General features: G+C 39.5%; 2 protein-coding genes and 1 non-coding gene across 8 annotated transcripts; all 3 read left to right on the forward strand.

Annotated features, from left to right (window-relative positions):
* Positions 1-2,485: 2,485 nt before the first annotated feature.
* LOC129722737 (WD repeat and HMG-box DNA-binding protein 1) lies at positions 2,486-6,903 on the forward strand. Of its 2 annotated transcripts, XM_055676429.1 has the most exons (8): positions 2,486-2,711; positions 2,806-3,281; positions 3,335-3,799; positions 3,858-5,038; positions 5,099-5,257; positions 5,820-5,936; positions 6,004-6,502; positions 6,818-6,903. In XM_055676429.1, the coding sequence occupies exons 1-7, from the start codon at positions 2,635-2,637 to the stop codon at positions 6,487-6,489; spliced, it is 2,961 nt and encodes a 986-aa protein (XP_055532404.1). In that variant the 5' UTR covers positions 2,486-2,634; the 3' UTR covers positions 6,490-6,502; positions 6,818-6,903. The 2 variants fall into 2 exon arrangements, with proteins under 2 accessions (XP_055532404.1, XP_055532403.1); XM_055676428.1 differs by lacking the exon at positions 6,818-6,903 and having other exon boundaries at positions 6,004-6,576.
* Trnay-gua (transfer RNA tyrosine (anticodon GUA)) lies at positions 5,681-5,779 on the forward strand. The gene is made up of 2 exons: positions 5,681-5,717; positions 5,744-5,779. It is a non-coding gene; the product is annotated as a tRNA-Tyr (tRNA).
* Positions 6,904-9,918: 3,015 nt separating the features above from the next.
* On the forward strand, positions 9,919-20,582 carry LOC129723058 (uncharacterized). Of its 5 annotated transcripts, none has more exons than XM_055677006.1 (8): positions 9,928-10,059; positions 17,491-17,741; positions 18,191-18,336; positions 18,394-18,484; positions 19,362-19,547; positions 19,605-19,766; positions 19,824-20,072; positions 20,217-20,582. In XM_055677006.1, the coding sequence occupies exons 2-8, from the start codon at positions 17,571-17,573 to the stop codon at positions 20,451-20,453; spliced, it is 1,242 nt and encodes a 413-aa protein (XP_055532981.1). In that variant the 5' UTR covers positions 9,928-10,059; positions 17,491-17,570; the 3' UTR covers positions 20,454-20,582. The 5 variants fall into 5 exon arrangements, with proteins under 5 accessions (XP_055532984.1, XP_055532981.1, XP_055532983.1 ...); XM_055677008.1 differs by having other exon boundaries at positions 9,948-10,059; positions 17,487-17,741; XM_055677007.1 differs by having other exon boundaries at positions 9,954-10,059; positions 17,462-17,741.
* Positions 20,583-23,578: the final 2,996 nt, after the last annotated feature.

Consider the following 23,578-nt stretch of genomic DNA (forward strand, 5'->3'; position numbering starts at 1 on the left):
AGATTTTTTCCTGAGTGTTACCTATGGCTCATGTATGTGATAACTCTAAATATTCTTTGAAATGGGCTTTTTACATTTTTACAGAAATTTAGACAGTGAAATATTTTATAAGTTAAGCTAGTTCAGGTAGTAGTGCTGAGGAATAAACTTGTCTATGCTAAATGGCATGAGCGTAATAACTAAACATGTTTGAAAAATTTTCATAACAATAAATAATATAATATTATTTTACTAACCTTTTTTTTTAATTTTTCGGACCCCTAAAATGCATTTGAATGACGTTGAATTCTGACATTAGAGTGCTTTTTAGTTGGGTGACGGCCCAACTAGCGAACACTGAACCAACGAACCCCTAACTAACGAACGCCCTACGAGTAAATCACTACTGTATAAACCAAATATTCGTCGAAATATGTTGCTATGTTGTTATGTTTTAATTTTTTTTTCTCCAAGTTCAGTAAACTATTTGTGGTAAGCTTAGAATGTGCAGTTTTTGTAGAAAAAATCAAATTCCTAAAAAGTGAGTTTTTATGTTTTTCTTTTCTACAAAACACTCTTTCCACATACATAAGACATATGTAACACTCAGGAAGATATCTCCCGAAAAAGTTGGTACAAAATCAACTACTCGAATGGTGCCATACTCTGAATAAAATCATTATTTGAGTAGTTGATGAAGGTGATGTCCGCCTGCGCAGCCCTGCATTTATTTCGTTCCTACTCGAAAAATGCTGCATGGATTTTGTAAAAAACGTTTTGACAATTCTTTATGGGATTTTCTTTGGGGCTCGATAAAGTCAAAAAAAAGAAAATTCATTTTGTTCATTATTTGTCGAGCAGTTGGACAGGACGAAGTACGGAGTACTATGGGAAATCGTGTACCAGAAAAAAACGCCAGTGTTACGTATGTCTTATGTGTGTGCTCTCTCTGTCTCACGATGTATATTGTTTTGGACAGACCAAATTACTGTCTACAACTTTGCAGAAGACGTTATGTCAATCAAACCAATCGCTTCGGCTATATATTTTTCTTTTTTTTCTGGAAAATTGTACTGATTTTACCTTTTTGTTACTTAATTCACCATGATCGAACAGCCATCGAGGTTTGGTTATTAGTTTTTATAAAAAAATATTCAAGAAATGAGCTTGCTTAGATAATTATTTTTAATTTTTAATTTTATCTCGAAAAAGATTTTTTTCAGAGTGTGTATTTTTTGTAGAAGACGTTACACCAATCAAATAAACCGTTTTGACTCTAAAAAATATTTGTGATCATCAATACTTTTTCTACACAGCAATTTTACATACACTCCCTCCACAATTATGGATCTCCCACAATTACGGATCACTTTTGTGTCTCATGTTATTTAACTCAGTTAAACTAACGGTTCGAAGGCATGTAACATTTTTGCAGTTAAACATGCCATATTTGCTAGCTTTAAACACAGAAAACATCGTTCTTATTCCTAGATTGATAGATTTTTTTATAGGCGTGAAATATTGTCTTCCAGGATCTACCAAAATATTTGTCGTTTTTCTCAATCAGCGTAAGTAGCACGCTCATCATTCATAAGGTTCATATGTCATATAATCGCTAATTCTCGTGCAAAAAAAACTTATACACAAAGATTAAGGTAAGTTCTTCATGATTCACTAAAAAGTTGATAACGATTTTTTAATAAAAAAAATAGTTATTTTCTAAGTGTTCCATGATAGGGACCGAGACAATATAGTTCTCTATAAATATAGATCACTCCGAAACACCCTCTCAACTTCTATTGAGCTCTAAACGGGAGCTAAACAGTGCTGAGTCTTAGAAAAATATTATTTCCAAGGCACGAGGGACAGGAAAGCTACGTAAAGCGGGAAACTGTTCTGATGTACCGAATACAATGGTTCATTGCTACCTTCGGGAGCGACAGACGTGGACTTTCGATCTAACTGCAACCTCAAAAGCCATATAAAATGTGACCAGGCCATGCGGGATCTTTAATACGATTTGAAATATTTCTTTATTATTTATTAAGATCGTCGTTATTTCTTCAAATTACATAATTTGAATAAGGTTTATTGAATGAATTCGTTGCCAAAAGCTGTTTTTATTATGCTGATCCATAATATGATGCGAAATGTCTCATAATTAGAACCGCTCTCAAGAGTGATCCATAAATGTGTATTTGGTGAGTTATGAAATAAACATACTTTCCGAGAAATATTCACAAAACATGGAAATACATACTCAATGAAGTGAAAGATTACATATTTCTGTGACTGAAAACATTTATAGATTACTTATAAACAATAAAATTGGTTAGAAATGATTTTTTGAATTTATACATCTTCTGAAGTGATCCATAATCGTGGGGGGACTGTAGCTTCTCAAAGACGAGTCAATAACACAAAACGGCATCTTTCGATGTCTTTTATCAATCACTGGCAACCTTGCTGCATGCCTTGAAATATTTCAATTGTCAATGATGAGCGCGCGCGAACCAAAAAGCGATCATCTCAGTTATAGCTAGAAAGTAGAAACAAATAGTAATCTTTTATAAACTGGACGTTCTGGAATTAAATCCAAGTCGTAACTACCACTATTAAACTACAAAATTATAGGTCAAGACTGTGAGCCTTAAAATGCCGTTTCAACGATCCGAAATGCGGTTTGGCCATATCGCAGGCCACAGCAGTATCGCTTGGGCGGAGGATGGCGAGTAAGTATTTTTGTGATAACAGTCCAAATACTTTTGAATCCGATCTGATTCTTCGCATGTTTTGAATCCGATCTGATTCTTCGCATGTTTTCAGTAAAATTATAACTGTGGGACACGATGGGGACATTCGCATCTGGGATGGATTCACTGATGATGATGCAAAATCAAGATGCCTGGGGGAGAAGCTTTGGGCTATTCTGCAGTACGACGATCGAATGCTGATTGCCAACGATTTGAACGCTGTTCAGGCGTACAAGTATCCGAATTTCGAAAAGGATGGAATAGAATTTCGTTTCACGGCTATCGTAACTAGCTTGATACAAAACGATAGATACATCGTTGCTGGCTCGGAAGATGGTACAATCAAAGTGAGACCAACGGAAGGCGCGGAGTTCGAACTGACTGGCTTAGATGGACCGGTTCTTAGTATGGCTATAAGTCAGAAAGATATGCTGGCAGCTAACTGTGGTGATGGTAAGCTTCGAGTTTGGAGTTTACCAAACAAGGAACTTATACATTCAATCGAAACCTTGCGAACAGCTAAAAGCTTCGAGGGAAATTCTCACATTGGTAAGCAGTAAATGTAGTAGAATAATATTTGTGTCTAATGTAACATGTCGTAGGAACACCAAGCTTCCGACCAAGCCAGGGTCACACGATGGCTTTTCCAAAGGAGGGTGAAATAGTAATTGTTAAAACTTCAAATTGGGAACAGATCAAGGCTCTGAAGCACCCTGATATTTCATCGGAATTCTGTTGCTGTGCCTTTTCACCAGGTGGTGAATTTATAGCGGCCGGAAGCGCAAAGGGAGAGGTAGCTATATGGGAATACAAAACCGGTAAAGTTATTAAGGGCGAAGTGGCATCGATTTATCCGTACGCGATTGTCACTTTAGCGTGGCACCCGAAGGATAATGGCGAGCTGCTGGTTTTCGACGACCAAGGACAGTTGGGAAACGTTAGAAATATCCTTTTAGACGTAGACGAAACAGACGACAGGGATGATTTGATGGCAACGGCCGAAAAGGAAGCGAATGGAGAGGTTGATGATGACGACGAGCTGGATCTTGTTCAAATGTACACTGACCGTAAGTGTTCACATTCACCTCGAGAGAAGGAAGAATTTCTAGTTTTGAATTATTTCAGATGTTACAAAAGAAAAGTTGGTAGATGATAATGATTCTGATAACGAGAACTGCATATCGATAAGCAAAGTAAAAAGCCAGTACGCCCCCCAAGACGATGATGATTTAATTAGTAATCTTTTGGGGAAAGCCAGCGATGCCGGTTCCCATCAAGCTGCTGATGATGATGACAGCCGATCGGCGACGAGTGACCATCTGGCTGTGAAATCGTTTCCTATGCAGGATTATTTTCAATCGGGATCCACCCCAGATTATTTAGAGCATCGTTATTTGATCTATAATCACGTGGGAATTGTTCGGGGTCACAAAGATGACAAGGACAACTCGATCGAAGTAGAATTTCATGATTCGCAAAAGCATCATGGTATTCATTTGAATAATTATCTAAATCATACCATGGCAGGACTTAGTGAAACTGTGCTAGCAATGGCTTGTCCCGCTGACATGGAAGAAAAAGGTAGTAAACTGGTTTGCATCAACCTGGTAGCATTTGGAAACCGAGAATGGAGTTACACCATGCCGGGAACTGAGAGTATCGTTGGAGTTGTAGCATCGGATAAGATCGTCGTTGTAGCGACAGATAATCGACTTTTGCGAATATTTACTGTGAGAGGCACCCAACGGGAAATTATTTCCATACCGGGTCCACTCGTCTCGATGGCAGCCTACGGAGATCACGTTCTGGTGGCGTATCATCGTTCCCCACCCAATGAGGATCAGCAAATCAATCTAATGCTGATAACGTGTGTCAAATTCAAACTACGTTGCCGTGACGTTCCAGTGCCACTGTCTGCTGGTGCAGAAATCCGTTGGATAGGTTATTCAGATAAAGGCTCACCTGCGGTGTACGATTCGGCAGGAGTTATGCGTTTGTATCACGCATCAGCTAATTTCTGGTTCCCCATCCTGGATGCCGAACAGCACAAAATCGGTGCATCGGACAGTCTCTTCATTGTAAAAGTGTCTGAATCGGTTCAACAGGTTCAGCTAATTGTATGTCGTGGCGCGAAATTTCCATTGACCAATCCGAGACCAATTCCGATGAATGCCGACTTCCAGCAGCCAATGTGTGAGATGGATTCGGAGAAGGGTACCCTAGAGGATGAGCTGGTTAGAAGCATCTATCTGAAGAGTGATGAGGCGGATAAGATACTGAAGGAAACCGCGGTTAAGTTGTTTGCCGTAAGTAGTTCACACAGTAGCAGTAGAATTGTTTGCCCTATTAAATTATATTTGCTTTAGCTTGCTTGTCGCTCGGAAATGGAACAACGAGCGAAGGAGTTGATTGAAACGATCGGGTCGAGCCAGCTGATTCCAATTGTAATTAAGTATGCCAGCAAGATCAAGCGGTTCCATTTGGCGGACAGTCTGGCCCCGTTGCTACCGACATTCCAGGAACAGGTAAGGTTTTCGATTGGGCTAATTCAATTCTATTTGCTGCATGGACCGACATGTCTGAAATGTTTCGTTTGGTTTTCTCCTCTGTTTCAAGAATAGAAAAATTCAGTCGATAAAGTAGTGCAAAGGCATCACGCTGGAATTAATGAACGAGTAAATAAAATAATCCTTGTTAGAGTAATATGATATATAGGATACTCGAATCGAGATACTTTCCAAATCATTAATTCTGATATCTTTCATTGATTTAAACATTTGAGTTGCATTTTAGAGATGATACCGTATCTATTAAAAACCCTATCTTTTTCGACAACTGCTATCGTTTGCACCCTAAAAGCAATGTATGAGTTCGCTTTTACTTTTTCTTCTTTTTCGCTACGTATCAAAGCTGCATCTGTTGCTCTCTATATTCGCTGCCATCCATTACCTTCGATAGCTCAGTTGGTAGAGCGGTGGACTGTAGATGTTGAAGTTAAGCAGTTGGCAGTAATCCATAGGTCACTGGTTCAAATCCGGTTCGAAGGATTAACTTTTTTTTCTTTGAACTCGTTTTTTTTGCACACAGGAAAAAGAAGAGGAAAAACAGGAAGCGGAAGCGACACGGGAGAGTGTTGCTATTGTCAGTGAACTGGAACACATCACTGTCGAGGCGGTGACTAAAAAGGACAACACGCCGAAAATTGTAAGTACAGCTACCTTTCCGATTGATTGGTTGTTCAATGTTCTGTAAAATCGAACCAAATTCGCAGAAACCTTTACCCATGATGACGCGCAAGAATAATCCATTCCGAAAAAGTAACACCGGCTCAAGTTCAAGTCACTCCTTCGGCGGAAGTAATCCGCTGGGTCATCTAACGGGTAAAGCTATCGGATTTGAGTCTCCACGAACAAACGGAACTACAAATGGCAGCGACGAAGTTGTCAGTTCAAGCGGGTTAACTGAAACCGGTGCTAGCGGATCGGGGGAGAACAACGAGAATGTGCCGAAAAACAGTAACGGAACACCAGCCGGTCTGAAGTTCATGCCTTGGTTCGAGAGTAATAAGGAAGTGTTGAAGCGGGAAAATCCGGACGCTGCCGATGGGGAGCTGATCAAAATCGGAATGAGACAGTTCAAGTCACTGCACGGCAGTGCGATACCGCGGGCTTCCAGTGAGAAGCGAAAGCTAGAGGACGGAGACAGGGGCGACTCCGGTGTGGCCAAGCTGGCGAAGTTTGGCTTCACAAAAGGGTAGAGACAAAGTTGTGGTTTGTGTGTTTATTTTTTATTTTATTTTTCTAGAAGTGTAATTCAGGTTAACAGTATACATTATTAAACGATTATATCGAAAAAGGACAATGGAAAAGAAACAATTAATTATCCGAAGTACTCACTGCTGTTGCGGTGCGATGGGGTTGAACAATTAATGGTTTTGTGGTTTGGTGTGGAGAAAACGCGGATGCTTCAAAAGAAAATGATGATTGACAGCCGACAGAAGGGCATGTGACAGATTGAGAAAAATCGCACTCTGGGCGGTTTATTTTAAAGTTGTACATTTTTTTTTGTGAATGGTGTTTTTACAGAGGATTGAAATGAATGTAACTTTACAAGGGTGATGGATGCGGTGATAAACAATTGTGTAACGTGTGTTAATTTCGAACCGTTTCGAATGGGTGTGAAATTGACAGCATAGATCTGAAGATCTGTTACGTTAAGATTCAAGAGACTTGTAATCAAGTTAATTGTAATGCAAGGCAGGATAGTATTGTGTTATGAACTGTCAGTTGAAACCAACATTTTTGAAAAATGGTTGGGCGGATATCATTCCAAGTAAGTATAATAAATTACAAAAAGGTTATTTTTTCATTTTCTACCAACTTCTACCTGTGCTCCACTTCCCGCAACCGACTTTGCAAATTATAAGCAGTACACTATATTATTTTGGTTTAAGAAGTATGAGAGTAGTATTTATACCTTGTCTTTGTTTCATTATTCAGATAATTTTCATAGTTCATTATCTGATTTAGTCAATTATTTTGTAATTTAGAAATCTTAATAACACAATGCACCGTGAACCGTGGGATATGACTGCATCCCGTATTTAAATTATCAGCTCAATCTCCACCTTGCCGCAAATCGCTTCGGTGGGAAACAGGAATTCAATTGCTTTCCACGGTTCCGCACTGCTCACCCTCGCTGAAGTGACACTCACGATAGACGCCCATAAAAGCAACTAGCGTCCTTATTCTCCTGCCTGGTCGTTTGATACGATTGATGTCGCATTGCTACAAATGCTATGCTTGAGAGCCTGCTACCACGTACATATTTTATTGTCGATCGTCCTCTCTACTCGAGGAGGGACTGTCGTTTCCACCGTAATTATGTTGCTCGTATTGCAGTGCAAAACCGAAATCGGGGGGAGATTTTTATTTCTAGCCACTTTCAATGCAAGGGACAAAACGTCGAAGCTTCGCAAAAAAAAAAACTGCTAGGTACGATTACAAAGCAATTAATCCGCATTCGATGCACGTGAGTGACAAATATTGTTTTGACCTTTTTTTCCCGTGGAATTGGGCTGCAATTTTGGCCCAAACTGACTTGCCTAGGTTCCCAAGAGAACCGACCGTCTCTCTGGCACCAGGCATGGGAAAGTTGCAGAATCATTCGAGACATGCGAAACGAAATTTAAACCGAACACAAAAAAAAATCTTTAATTTCATTAACTCGATCGAATCAACTACCATGCGGCCGAACAGGGCAGAAACAGATTTGCACTTAATTGGGGTTCGCCACTAACAAGCCCTCCTTCAATTAATGGTTTGTCGCTGCTGGAATAATTGCATCATCACCTTCCATTCATTGCAGCTTCAACAGCAGCAGGACAATCGGGGAAGGCACTCGCTATATCCCTTTTGCGGTGTTTTGTTTGCAACTTTTTAAAGTCATCCCACTTTACACAGGGACACGTGGTTTCACTAGTCTCTGCGGTTATAGCAGATGGGCTGCACTTTGCCGAAATTGACTTTAGAAATTTTGCGGAACAGTTGTAGAGTTTAATGCCTATTTAAGGTACATCCTACGAACAGTGGCGTTACGAAATGATGGGAGTGAAACTGTTTTAACTCAAAATGATTGCCTTTTGTCCAGTGGTCAAACGATAACGACACTGACCGCCGTCGGTCACAAGGCCCACTTGAAAGGCTTTTAATTTCCAGCAACGAACGAAAATGGTCAATTGGCTGTGTTATTGTTTTCAGCAGGTTTACAAGTGATGGTCGATGTACAGTTAATTTAATTTCGCAAAATTTAAGCTGGAAAAGGGACCCATTTGAACGCGCTCTGCAGAAAGTTACTTCCTACGACACGAGAAAGGTTCGTTTCGGTCTGTCAAACTTTCCGACAGCTGTAGTCAATCGAGGTGTGTTTGAGCATATGGCTGTTGTAGAAATGCAAATCAGACGGTTAGAGGAAAAGAGTTACACACGTAGATTCCCTTTTATATTGCTGGATTGTCATCCAAGCGCACGAAATTCGATTTTCTCCTCCACTCAATCATGAGCTTATCAATTTCGCATCGAGGGCAAACCGCTTCAGCTTTTCTCCCAGCGGACACTTATTGATTCATGCGCCGACCGTTCGTCGTTCCCGGAAGTCTTCAAATACAATTTTCGATTCATAATTGATTATCCCTCATTCGGATGGGAGAAGAAAAAAAAACCGCTCTTGATGAAGGGTTCAATTGGTTCCTCTTAATCGGTCAGTTGATTGTGTGCGGTACAGACCGAACGAAAGCCGTGGGACAGATTTGTCGAATAGCACTCTCCACCAAGTTCGCAAGCCTTTATCCTAACAACCCTTCGATGTTTTAATAATCAATATTCGCCCAATCATCGTCGAGTGAATTGCGATCAATCGTCGTGAACCGTGCTAGTGAAACACCAAGTTCATCACGATGTGTCATCAATCATGGTTATCTCCGCAGTCGAGGTGGTGGTTAATTTTTATGTTTGTAACTTGCTAACATGACATGGTAGTTTGCTGTCATTGATCGAATGTGACACGCGTTTCGTTAAAAAAGAAATAATTTTGAGATTTCATTTTGAGCCCGCATAGCCGTGCGCACAGAGGAGAGGAATCGGAGTTTGAGGCTCAATCTATCCCTGTCCCCAGAGGTGGAAGGTAAAAAGCACTTTTCAAGCAATAGCTAATTGAATTATATGCACAAGACAATGCCATAAAGTGCTTACTTATATTACCAAACATTTCCGAGCCGTGGTGTGGCCTTTGCTGTACGTAAGAGTCGTCTCCATTCCACTCGGTTCATGGCTGCAGTTCACCATGATCGCAAAAAAAAGTTTCGGGTTCGGGTCGGGTTCGGGTTTCAACGGAAAAAAAATTCGGGTACGGGTCGGGTACGGGTTTGAAAAATGCCAAACCCGACCATCTCTACTCTGCACCTGCAGTCTGTGTAGGGTCCCTAGGGCTGATCGATCCTTCTTGCTCGCTGTGCACCTCTCCGTCTCGTCCCTGACGGATTGGTTTCAGGAGCCATCTATGTCATAAATCTATGTCATAAAGTGCAGTATACTGATAACGCATTGCAAATTTCATAGCAGCGATTGGAGTTAAAAATAAGTAAACATTGCTAGATAACGACACTGACGTTAGTAACTATAAGTGATTACGCACAATAGTCAGCAGAGTGGCTTTTGTCTGGTGAGAGTCGTCCGAAGCGTCCAAAAACGTAACAATCGACCGGTAAAGAAAATTAAATTATTGGATAGATTGTATTTTGAAACGCGTGAAAAATCATCTCAAGAAAATGGTAAGTTTTTGACTAGACTAATGAAAATCAAATCAAGAGCTCATGACGATATTTACCACTTGAAGATAAGTTCTAATTACCCCCGGGAAAATTACCGTTTTTGAATCGTGCTCAGGAGTAAAAGATCTCGAAGAATTCACGCTCATCAAATAAAACAGTGCCATTGACCACTTCAAGACATGTTCTGAGTACTCTCATAGAAGTGACTTAAAATCTAATTCATTTTGCATGCAGCGAAATCGAACCAAAGGCAAAAAACATTATTTCGAATGATCGACGTTCAGATACATACTGCAAATTTCTGAAAACTACAGCAGAGCATTTTTGTTATAATGGCCCCTGTTACAGAAGATTAGGTGAGCGGCGAGTTTCTCGTCTGGCCAATTTTGGTATTGCGGATAGCGAGTCGGCTGTCACCAGCCAAGTTTCACTCGCGTGCCCTAATACAGCATTTCAGCGACTGCGGGCAAGGCGAGTTGCTCACCTCGTCTTCTGTAACAGGATCGATACTCTCTGTTCGTGACAAAATGAAGAGAGTTCACCGAATGTTATCGGCAATAAGTGGCAGAAAGTCTGAACTACGGAATGCGATTAGTTTCAGGGAAATAAAAACAACTTTACACTCTTTACACGGTTATCTACGTTTCCATACTGCGAGATCTTCACTGTCAGACCACGGTAAGATAGGGTGTCGAATATTTTGTATTGCCTATGTTTTCGAATGTCAACACATCACAAATTTGAAACAATCACTTGTACTTATGTACCTTACTGAACCCAATGAATTCGTTGCGAGAGCTTTCATAGTCTGTAGTATCTACTCACACGAAACACACTAGTTTTAGCAAAAAAAAAAAACTGTCAAAAAAAACAACTCAAATGCAAATTTTTACTAAGCACATAATTCACACGCGCACAACGTTCGCCGTGCTGCCAGTGCCTCCTGTAAATTAAAATCCAATTTACATTAAAATGTCTAAGACATTAATTTGGCAATCTGAAAAAAAGTGATAGAGGTTGTTTATAAGACACGACCGCAGAGGTAACGTAGAATACGACAGCCTGTCTTATGTCAATGTCTTTCTTGGAATAGGTTTGGGAATACACTCAATTGGGGTTAATTAATTTAATAGTCTCTTTGCTCCAGATGACGTTTACCTCTGTAGCCGGTTTCACTTGCTGCCGTATCCAAAACAAGAATGAAATTGAATTGTTTTGTGGCTGTCTTTTGTATCAAGTTGCACTAAGATATCTTAATGTAGGCAGTGAATACGAAGAGGCTATAGACAAGAGCAAATAGTGCATTCTCCATCTATGATATAACAGTTCAAATAACAATTTTCTGCATTTTACGATAGAGTAGATAATTTTACAACTGATTGCTGCAATTAGTAAGACTTGCGCGAAAAATTATGTGATTCAGCCTCACTAGCTCAGAAATTTTTCAGATAAACTTTGAGAATAATAGTGTTTGTCAAATGACATTGTCGATTGACAAGTGAATATTTTTTCAACATGGCAATTTTTTTATTTAGTTTCGGATGATTTACAGTGATAATTAAATTCTACATGAGGTGATTTATTAGCAATTATGTATATATGAATATTTCTATCGCTATATTGCTAGTCACACACGCTATATAGCAAGCCACACATGCTATAAACTATATAGCATATATAGCAAGCCCCGAACGCTAGCCGTATGTTATATAGCAAGCCACACACGCTATATAGCAAGCCACGTACGCTAGAAAGCAAGCCACACAAGCTATAGACATGCCGATACAGGCTATAAACACACACACACGCTATACAGCTAGCCACGGACGCTATATAGCAAGCCACGCAGTCTAGCCACACGCTCTATAAAAAGCCACACAAGCTATAGACATGCACAGACACGCTAGACATGCACACGCTATATAGCAAACCATGCACGCTATATAGCAAGCCACACGCGCTATAAACATGCACACAAGCGCTACAGACATGCATACACGCCATGAACATACACACACGCTATATAGCAAGCCACGCACGCTAGCCACACACGCTATATAGCAAGCCACATACCTTATATATTAGGGACATACAGATATTCACACACGTTATGTGCACACACCCTAGATATACATACGCTGGATGATGGTGGCTTCTCAAACCACCTGGTGGTGCGAGTCTCTTTCAGTTTCGGGTTGTATTCACCCAACGATATCTGGATCGGATTACCGCTGGTGGGGTCCAACTCAGATCGAAGGGAAGCCGAACTTAAAGAGGTAGGAACTGCAGCTAACCACTACCGGCGCCGCTGTTGCCCGCTGCTGATCCACTAAGCCTACTGCCATCGGTGTTGATGTCCGCTGCTGCTGCCTGCTGCTAGGAAACTGATATGCTTGAGGAGAAACAGTATCTTATATAGCCCGAAGAGTGCATTCCCGGCTAACTAGGTACTCCATTCTGTCGTCCTTTTTAGGGAAAAGCAGCAAGCCACCAATCAAAAGTCGACATTTGCGTTTCGACAATGTTCAACAATTTTCAATATTACAATAGTTTGAACAATCAGATTACAATTTTCTGCATTTGGACGGGTGCTTAAATGATTTTCCAATCGATTGCTGCAAAAATGACAGAAATCGGTTGGAAATTGACTGGGTTTAAAACGTTTGAAATTGGACAATTTTTGTGACGCTCTCGATGTTTTCGGTTTTGAAATTGGATCCCTGTATTGAAATTGGGTCCCTGTAATTGTTGCCGTAAGACGTATTCTACGTCAAAAATACCGCGTAAATTCCGGAATCCGCGTAAAAAAAGCCGTGCAAAAAACGAGTAAAAAGTAGTGTATACCATTCGTGGTAAAAAAACCCTGGGCTTCCGTCCACAGCTTGAAATTCTTTGTCAGATTACTAATATCCGCAAATTTATCAGTCGTTCATAAGTAAACATTCTGAGGGAGTAGAGAACTTTCTTGTACAACTTTCGAGCACTAGCAACTAGGCTACGCTTAAGCGTCCTTTTGGGTTGCCTTACTTTACTTTACTTTACTTTACTTTACTTTACTTTACTTTACTTTACTTTACTTTTAAGGCGACGGACCGATTATCGATCCAGTGCCGAATCCAGAATACGTCGCTATGTCCCTCGGACTTGGACTACTATCCTCCAATCGCCCCTAACACCTATTTCGTGTGCATCCTCGTCGACAGCACACATCCAACCAGTGCGGGGTCTACCCCGAAGTCGACGACCTCTATCGGGATTCCTGCTGAATATAGCCTTCGCTTGACGCTCATCCGGCATTCTCGCTACATACCCAGCCCACTGAAGCCTGCCGTGTTTTATCCGCTTAACTATATCCGCCGATTTGTATGCCTGATCCACTTCATGCTTAATGCGTCTGCGTCAAACACCATTTTCTAGTTTGCCGCCAAGGATTGAACGCAAAATCCTACGCTCAAAAACACCAAGAGCTCGCCGATCAGCCTCTTTCAGCGTCCATGATTCATGACCGTAGAGAGCCCCCGGAAGAATTCAGTGATTCTTCCTTTTGGGTTGCCTACAGGCACAAAAAGAACGATAGCGATCTCGTAGGCGGATCATCTAGACCAGTGGTTCCTAACCTTTATGGCTTCGCGACCCCTTCGACTGAACACAAAAATCTCCGCGGCCCCCTTTGCGAAGCACAGAGAGTTGCACGACCTTCCAAATGAATTTCATATATACATACAAATTTTGCAATACGATGTTGCTTTTTTCAGTCTCATATCGTCCTGCAAGTCTAATTCGTTTCACTTTTTGGTACTAATATGCAGAAGAGTTGGAAATCCACTCTCACAGAGTTTAGATAAGAAATTTTAACTATCTGACAAATTTACCAAGAGCTTCGCGACCCCCTAGATAAACCTCGCGGCCCCCTTGCCAGCCGCGGAGCTCCGGTTGGGAATCACATAGCTAGACAGTACTATTGCTAGCACCATATATTTTGGTGAGATCCCGATCCGAGAGTCCTGGGTTTATCTTGAGTGCCCTCATTACCTTCCAGTTCAGCTGCCGATCGTATGTTCCATTACGACACTTACTCTGATCGTTCCGGCTCACGGTCATCCGTTGTCGCAAGAATTTGAGCACATTATACTCAATTGATTTGATGAATTTTATTTTTTTGTGATTTACAGAGCGGACCCCGTCTGGTTCTCAAAGTCTGGAACGCGCAGAAAATGGTCGACTTTTAACCCTCTAGTGCTCAACGCAGCCTTTTCGCGGGCTCTAGTCAAACCTCCAAAAAGCTTCATTTAATACTTAAAAAGTGTTTGGAATGCTTCATAGCGATTTTACCGAAGCCCGTCAAGAAACTCTTTTGGACACTAGAGGGTTAAATTGTGTATTTCTGTTAAAAAGCATTGAAAAACCTGAAACGCTGCATTTGGAAGTTGAGTCAGTTGAGTGTAGATACAATGGTTGCTATGATGAGTTTTCAGCGGTTGCTTTCTAGTTATTATGACGCCCAAGTAGGAGAAGCAGTGCCAACATTTTGTTCGTGCAGCAAGAAAATCCGCCGTTCTCGCACGCCAAGTTGGCAAAATTACTGAAGGTGGCCAAATCGCCCAATGTTGTTTTAAAACAACATTGCGAATAACGGTTCAAATCAGTTTTTTAAAAAAATGAAACAGTTTTTTTAGAAATATAAACAGCCATCAAGGTTTTAATAAAGAAATCAAAGCCTAGATAACTGCTCCAAACTGTTATATTTGCAGAAAAAATTAAAATACTTTCATTTTGAAACATTATTCCCAATATTTTCTCAAACAACGCTGCGCATTTAAGGGTTAATGTCGAATTCGTTTGCGAGGTGTAGCTACACTTTTTCCGGACCATACTTTGCAGCTTCAAATAAATAATTTTCAGTGTAGTTGCATTGGTATGCGTAATAATGGGATAGCTGTCAATTCGTTTTGTTTTGGTCATTATCGCATTCGTCTCGTTTCCATTTCATATGTCCATCTCGCAAATGTGCTAAAAAAAACATTTATCTGCCACTTTACCACGTGGAACGAGAACCAAAACAAACCAGTTTTGTGAATGTGTTGGTAAGTTCCTACAGTACACTCTGCTTTTTTCGGGTGTACCGGACCCGGACGGGACAGAATAAGGGTAGTCAGAGACAGAAAAAGTGTAGTCCAGAAAGTCAAATAAAACATTCACGGTGTCAAAAGTGTCGTTTGAGTGTAGCTACACAGCGAAAACGAAAACGACATAAGAAGATTAAGGTGGAGAATACAACCAAAACACGTCGGCGAATCAGAGATCCCGAAAGCTGTATACGAATCTGTTCACAAAGTCCGACTGTGTCGTCTTGGACGACGAATCTTATGTGAAGGCCGATTTCCAGTAGCCTCCAGAACAGGAGTATTATACCGCATCAAGAAAAGGGAAGGTTTAAAGGGTTGAGAGATTTTGAGTTTATTTATTTTTTATTGATGATGATTGTGATTGTGTTCTGTCGTACACACTTAAAAATGATTCTCGACCAGTGATTCAGCATCACTGTATACCGAAATTTCAGTGGTTTGCTTATTTTATCGAAATTCCAGCAAAAGAGTTTACCGAGTGCCAACGTGAACAGATTTTTTTTGCGAGATCGGTTATGTGACATACCGAAATTTGGTTTTTCTGTTCGTTCTGTTCCGAGATCCGGTTTTGTAGCTGTCACCCGCCATTTTCATTGCTTTGAAAATACTGAACGCGCCGCGAAGAGTAGTGGAAAAAATACGTGTGGTGAAAAAAGAGTGCACTCATGGAAAATAAAATGCAATCTGTGCTTCACAGCCTTCAACAAGAAGACGTAAGGCTCTACGAAATATTTCGTAAGTACTAGTTTTAAATAATATAATTTTTTTCTAGTCAATATCAAGCTTGAAGTGCTTCTTCTGCCGGGAGCAAATTTGCGGTTATGTAAATGAGCTTCAGCGGCACATTCATTACCATATTCGAAACAAGCATTTCAACCCGAATGCAGTATTTTACGACTGCCCTGTTTCCAAATGTCGATACAAATACGAACACTTCAAGTCTTTGAAAAGGCATATCGTTAAGCAGCATCCTTGCTCATCTTATCCACAGTCAATTCTGGAAGAAAGCAGTGCAAACGAACTGCAGGAGCCAAGCCCCAAACGGCAAAAAAATGACAGTGTCTCACTTGCTGAAAATGAAAAAAGCCCTGCCACAGAAACAATAAATTTGGAACAAATAAAAAAAAAACTTTGGGCTTGGTATCTGTCGGCTGACACCTGATGTTTCATTGCCGCAATCCAAAATATCAGAAATGATTAAACTGTGTGAATCTTTGGTTCAAATGTTGGGAGAATATTTTGAAAAAAAAAAACCGAAACTTTTTTGAACGACCACAACATGAACTCTCCGGAAACAATTTTATTTTTAAATGAATTTCTCTTGCCAAACATGTTCGATGATTTGTCCTCTCTTGCGAAGCAAACAAAATTTTTGAAAAATTTCACTGATAGCATTCCAACTCCTTCAGAAAAAAAACTTCAAACACGAGAAGACATCCGACATATTGATGGTGTTTCTAGGAAAGTCAGAGTCAATGAAACTTTTACTTATATTCCAATCATTGACACACTAAAAATGATACTTAGAGAACCCAACAACAGGAAACTTTTGAAAGATGAGGAACCGGACAACCCTGCGATCAAGGAGTACACAAGTTTTCGATCCGGACAAACATATAAGAGTAGCGAATATTTCAAAAAATTCCCTGATGCTGTGCGTCTGAGTCTCTATCAAGACGATGTTGAACTTGGTAATGCACTGAGCTCAAGAGCAGGCATAAACAAAGTGTCCATTTTTGACTTCAAAATACAAAATTTCCCGCAACAATGGAATAGTTCACCGAGAATTGTTTTTCCACTCATTTATTGTACGTCTATAGATGCCAAAAAACACGGATATAATAAAATCCTCAAACCTCTGATTCACGACCTTAAAAAGTTGGAAGAAGGAGTGACAGTTTGTTACGGCACAGAAACCTTCACACTCCGAGCAGTTGTAACCATTTTTTGTGGTGACACCCTTGCGTTGCATGAGGTATTCGGGCTACTTGGACCAATGGCGACATTCTTTGGCAGACTATGCACAATCCAAAGACCAGCTTTTCATCAGAATCCATTTGAAAATTTTCCTTAACGGACGAAAGAATGGTATGAAAAAGTTGGAACAAAATTGAAGCAGGAGAAATAAGACCATCCGATTGTGGTTCTCCAAAAACATTCTCTTTTTGGACGCCCTATAAAAGTAATCTTAAGTTCATATCAAGAAGGAATTATTGCCGAAATTATTAAAGTAAACTAACATCATGTTTGAAAAGTTATGTTCTATTACCATGTAGGTACTATTTCATTATATTTTTTGAGGCAGTTTGAGAGGAGATAACAGAGTGGGAAACATTTTTGCTGCTGGACAACGATGACTTCATACGACTCAAGCTATCAACGAAGATGGTGAAAACTATTCAAAAACATCAAAAACACCTGGAAAATAATTCAGTAGTTGAAGAGCTGGATGACGAACCTGAGCCCGCCATCGAAACCGAAGAAGACTTTACTGGTCAATCGGCTGACACATCACAAACAGGCCAGAATGTGTTCTCTGCGATAAATCTTGAGAAGGTATTTTTATTTATGTATATAGGTATATTTCTTTTATTTTCCTTTCCTCAAAATAGTGAACAATCATAATTCCTTTAGTTATTTCTTTTCAACTTTAGCGTTCAAAACCAATTCGAACTGTTAACCATTCCTTATCTTGGTAACTTAAGTATTCCTTAAATTTTTAAACTCTTTTATGATTATGTATTATAATTATCGGTTTTCGTTTTAAAAGAACGAAATGGTTCTTTTTTGTAAAATGAAAACTTTGAATGTTGATGCGACCTAACTGCCAATTCACCTAGGCATACGAAAATTTATTTCTAAACGATAATATTAATAAGGTGTTCAGTTTAGCCAATACTTTTGTGATTTATAACTTCCCAGACAGTTAGAGTCATCACAGGAAAGAGCTAAACTCGAACGAAAAATTAAAAATATATGCTCAAATACCTTCTTTGTGTTTTAAGGAAATCGACGTCAACCAAATCTTTTCGAAAACTCCAGTTGGACGAGAGATTCAAGAATTCTTGAGTGCAGGCAATAAACCAAACGACGAATGGATGAAAAAGATAACACATGTCGTTTGTGACTGCATGGCAGCTGTTTACGGCGTGTAAGTATGATCAATTAACCAAAGTTGTTTCCGGTATCGTTCAACGCCAAATTTCAGGAGACCAGAAACATTCTACAAAGAAATGCTTGCTCGATCTTTGGTGAAGACGTATCCAATACTGGCTTCAACTGCATCGGTCGTTCCTCACGTAAGTTGCATATATTTCATACGTTTTATATTAAATATTACTTCAACACTTCTAATGTATAACGTAATTGATTTTACAAAGTTATCAGTCACTAGCATAACATAAACACGAGCATAAAGTCCAGAGATGCCAGATGTTTTTGAAAAATGTCTGCAACTGCTCGAAAAACCGGAAAAATGTGCTCGAAATCTGCAAAAAATCTATCCGTGATCCGAAAAAATCTCGCTCGCGCAGGCAAAAGTCTGTGAAAATCTGCACACATTTTAAGAAAATCTGCGCAAATATAAGGAGACTCTGACAACAATCGGCAAAAACCGTGGAAAAACTGCAAATATCTGCAAATTAATAAATATCTGCACACGGACTCCAAAAATCTGCGTTTTGCAGACAAATCTGCGCATTTGGTATCCCTGGCATAAACAACATAAACAAGGTTACACGGAAAAAAATGACTCATTTTGTCTTTAATTTGAACTACAGCGCACTGAACGAAAATATCAGCTCAAACGCGGATCATATCCCGCATAATCAATAACCATAAAACGTGCCTAACAACTAGTTCGGGATATAGCCCCGACTGTATGGGGTATCGATAAACAATATGGATTATCTTCCGTTTATGGTTATTGATTATGCGGGATACACGACCAAAACGCTATGGGGATTCATGCTGCGCTTGCATACGAATGCCCAACCGTAAGCTGTGTATCTTCCAAAGTACGTCAATATAGTTGAATATTTTTACGACAGGGTCTACGTATCCGATTGGTACTTGAACATATGTGTTTGAAGAAATATTTTATACAAAAAGAAAGCTTTTTTAGTCGAGGTAAAATATTTCACTCATTACCGTTAATTTTTTTATTGGTTATCTTAGGCACTTTGGTTTTATGAGAACGGTCGCGGTGTAGGAGCCCATGGTGGCAAAATTCAATACCGGATGGAGTATTTGGCAAAAAAATCACAACGGCGTCTTTTTCACCGAAACCATCATGCTCAGGCATCAGCTACTGTGCCACTCATTGATACTCAGGATAATGACGAATCAAATATTGAGGAATTGGTAAATAACCTTACAAAACTTATGCTTGAATATGCATGTTCAATTGTGTTGTTACAGATTAACGAATTACAATTACAAATACCTACGGATCAGACGAAGCCTCGAATATTTTATTTATGGAAGCGAACGTTGCATTATCGTAACAACCTTAGAAAGAACGCAACGCTCCTGCAATTTATAAAGGATTTTCCGGTTACTGCAGCCTTCGAAGGACAACTGGTATATAAATCAATGCCCAAACACTTTCGTACTTACTAATTATATTATTGTTTTTAGATAACCCTTGATTTTGAGTCACTGCATCCAAATGCACCACCTTTCCAGGAGATGTGGGAATGCATCCACCCGAAAATCTTGGATCAATTTCAAGACGTTCACAGATTTTTGAAAAACGATCTTGTCAGGGCATTGTGCATTATCCGTACCAAAAATCCGACCAGAGGAGTCAAGCGACCACATGACAGTGAAAACGAGAAGCAAGTGCGCAAACTCAATCCGTTGCACGGTATCGTGGAGTGGATCAATGTGAGTACACTACGACATCGAAAATATTCAAATATATTATGAAAGCAACTTCAGTCCAAAAAGTTCCATTTCGATGGAAGTTTTTGATTATACTCGAGTTTTTTAATGCCGATAAATTGAGTATATATTTCTTCTTTTTTACAGCAGGGAATGGAACTACCACAGCCCGATGTTCCAATCATCGTTGTATTGGCAGCGTCATTTGACGTTGGTGATTGCAATCTTGTGTGGAGAGACATCGTAGTGCCAGTGGGGTCGGATCTTCTGAACGCTTTCGTTCTATTGCTGCAAACATTTGTTGTATGCAACGTAAATGTCGCCCATCTGATAAGCTTTTCTATTCGTTCTTCTACGCATACTGCTTCAAAATCGGTTCTCTGAGTACAACTGGCAATAAGTTTCTCAGTCAATTAAATTGATAATCGTTTTTACATTAAATTCGCCTTGTTTTGTTTTCGATTAAATTTCATTGTTATTAGTTTATATCAGTATAAGTATTAATGTTAATTAGTTCAATAAGTGCTCATATAAATAGTCTAAGTTTTGTTATACTTTTTTAAATTTTATTGCAGTAACATTGGAATAAACAATGCGTAAAAAAATTGAAATCTGCTCTTCGTTTATCCCAACGATCATTTATGAGCAAAAAAATATTTCTGAAATCTTGGCTGGTTTTATACGGTACTTTTTACATTTCGCCGAGATTACGGTTGCTATGATACCGAATAATCAGTTTGCGACTACCAAGATCTATCAAACTTCGCTGAATTTCGGTTAGATCTCATCTGAATGTTTACATTAAATACCGAGATTTCAGATATTTCATGCCGAAACTTCAGTTAGGTAAAACCGAGATTTACGAAAATATGCGACAGCTGTCATTTTTGTTTCAAACCGAGTGTCTCGGTAATTATTCTTTTACCGAAATCATTACTGAGCACTTAGTGGTGCCGTTCTCGGCAAAAAATTACCGAGATTCGGCAAAAATTTTTAAGTGTGTAGCAATGAGAAAATTCTTACACTGATTTCAAAATAAATAAGTTGCTGAAGTTTTTAATGCTGAAACTATTGATATTGAATAAAAACTGTCAAGCTTTCAGGAATTTCAATTTGTAGGTTAATAAGAAAGAAAAAGCTCGAACCTTACAAAATCATAACCGATTTTGCATAGAAATCGTCACAATTCTCATATCCTCCGGTAAGTTCACTTCACAGCCAATAAGTTACCAATGAAGTAAGTTGTAGATTTTTTCCCTTTTCTTGACAAGTAGGATTAAATCCCTACGAATGAAAAGCCTTAATTGTGAAAGCAAACAAATCTCAGCTATTCCAATTACGCATTTCTGATATCGTATAGAAGTTTTCATTTGTGATTGGATACACGTAAAATCTATTTGCACTTTATTTGTTTCGATAAAAAATTAAAATTGTTTATTCTTGAACTGCTTCGGTTTCAGGACATTTTAGAAACCTATAAAGCGAGTGATGAATTACCTTTCATTCAAAACATAACTGTTGAACCGCACCAGATGTCATGAAACTGACCATTGCATCGAAAGCCCAGAATGAGACATTCGCACGATCCACTTTTCCAGCAAAGTGTCCTCCGGCCTTAATCCGCCCGTTTCACTTACACTGCACGATTATTCCATTAATTTTAATTTCGGCGTTCGTTTGTTGTCCGTAATGATCTGCCACGGAGAATTCCGCTCCGAACCGCGGCGCAATTTCCGCAATCGGCAATCACGCCCGGACTGCAGCGGCTGATACGAACTTCATTAGCTTTCCATTCAAATGAGTTACGATCGAAAATATTTTGGATCGTAAATAATGTTAATACAGACGCAAAATTGCTGACCGCTACCCGGAGCCATTGGTTTGTGAATGTGTAAATCTGAATGCGATAAATTTTAATTTGAGCTGTGATTTTAATTAGCACAGCGTGCCGCACCGGCCCCTCGATTGGTGTTGACCGCCGTCGGTGCCGGGTCGGGAAAGGACAAATTAAAGAGACATTAAAATTCAAATTCTCCGAACGTGATCCGCTACAGGCGCGAATCTGTACCTTTGTCGAGAATTTATTATTGATATTCGGCCGTAATTCGATTTGCCCTCCGCTGCACACGCACTAGTTATTTTTTTTCCAATTTTTCTGAGGTTTCCTGTCTTGACATCCTGGCGGCCGATGCATTATGTTGAACTGCTGGGGGGGTGAAATGGATCGATCGATGCTGTTCACCCTTCCTGTCGGAAAATTAGAATATCACCCACAATGGTTGGAACGAATATAAACTGGAAAAATAGGAAATAATTGTAAATGTTAAAATTAATGTTTCCCTTCGTATCCTGTCACCATGAGTGTGAATGGAACATTTCTAGTCCGTCATCCGCTCTGGTGCGCCTATCACAGAAACATGCCGAATAGGCATGAATTAGTGGCTGCATTTTTGAAATTTGCCATTTTAGCCACGTGACTGAGCGTATGCCACCTTCGATTTCGCTTTCATCTCTTTGTGTCTGAGGAAAGGATACCCCATGCAGAGGGAAGATGCTTACGTTGCTTTTATTACTTTGTATATTGTCCTTTCCGTACTGCTGATCGTTACGTTTATTACTGTTTCGTGAAAGTTGTTTTTGAGTGCTGTCAAGTGCTTCGTTCTACGAATGATTTTTTTGAGTAGATATTATTATTAAAAATTTTCGAGTTGGTCTCGTAAATTGAAAAAAAAACGGAGTTTTTTCACGTTACTTAATTGAAGCGACTTCATGGGAGAAATTAGTAAAATGGTCTAAAGACCATTTGCTAATTTCTGAAACCTGAAGCGATGAACTAAAACTTATTTACTGATACAGCTGTAGAAATATGTCTAAGTCAGGTAATAAAGAACCTGATCAAATGAATATTATGGTTATAAAGCAAGTTATGGCTGGCAATCATTTGGTTAACCATATTTTGTAGTAGGTTTTCGTATCCGTATCCATTTATTGCCTCTTTCTGGGTTTAAAGGAGACCGATAATTAAAGATGTCAATGTGTCAATGTGTCCCAAAAAGTTGGAGGATAAATGTTACTGCCGCGATAAAATTAAATTCCATAACCCGCGCGAGCAGCGCCAATAAACTCAAAACGTAAATAAACAGAAGATCAAATTTCAATCGAATGCTCCCGCAGGTAGCATGTAGTAGCCATGCACTCACAGGTAGAACGATTGGCAACAAAATAGTAATTACGTAGGGTCAGCGTTTTGAGGCAGGTGGCTCGCGCTGCCGTACTTTAAAGACTGTATTATACATTGATTTGTAAATATTGAATTGTAAGCGTAAATTTAGTATATAAGGAAATTTTGATTGAATAAAAGAGAAGTTTATGGTTAGTCTGAATTTGGTCGTTTCACTGGACGGACCGAACCTTCCTATATTAATAAGTGATTACTCTTTGATTTCTCTTCAAGAAGCATAGACCTCCACTTTAGCGAGGACACTAGCTAGAAGACTTAATCAGGCCAG

This window comes from Wyeomyia smithii, chromosome 2 (genome assembly GCF_029784165.1).
Source record: "Wyeomyia smithii strain HCP4-BCI-WySm-NY-G18 chromosome 2, ASM2978416v1, whole genome shotgun sequence".
Taxonomy (NCBI): Eukaryota; Metazoa; Arthropoda; class Insecta; order Diptera; family Culicidae; genus Wyeomyia; species Wyeomyia smithii.

Coding starts and splice junctions, on each gene's coding strand:
- LOC129722737 (XM_055676429.1), top strand. CDS start 2,635: ATGCCGTTTCAACGATCCGAAATGCGGTTTGGCCATATCGCAGGCCAC. Junction 5,039..5,098: donor CCGCGGTTAAGTTGTTTGCC/GTAAGTAGTTCA, acceptor TATTTGCTTTAG/CTTGCTTGTCGCTCGGAAAT. Junction 5,258..5,819: donor TACCGACATTCCAGGAACAG/GTAAGGTTTTCG, acceptor TTTTGCACACAG/GAAAAAGAAGAGGAAAAACA.
- LOC129723058 (XM_055677006.1), top strand. CDS start 17,571: ATGGTGAAAACTATTCAAAAACATCAAAAACACCTGGAAAATAATTCA. Junction 18,337..18,393: donor ATGGCAGCTGTTTACGGCGT/GTAAGTATGATC, acceptor GCCAAATTTCAG/GAGACCAGAAACATTCTACA. Junction 20,073..20,216: donor GTATCGTGGAGTGGATCAAT/GTGAGTACACTA, acceptor TCTTTTTTACAG/CAGGGAATGGAACTACCACA.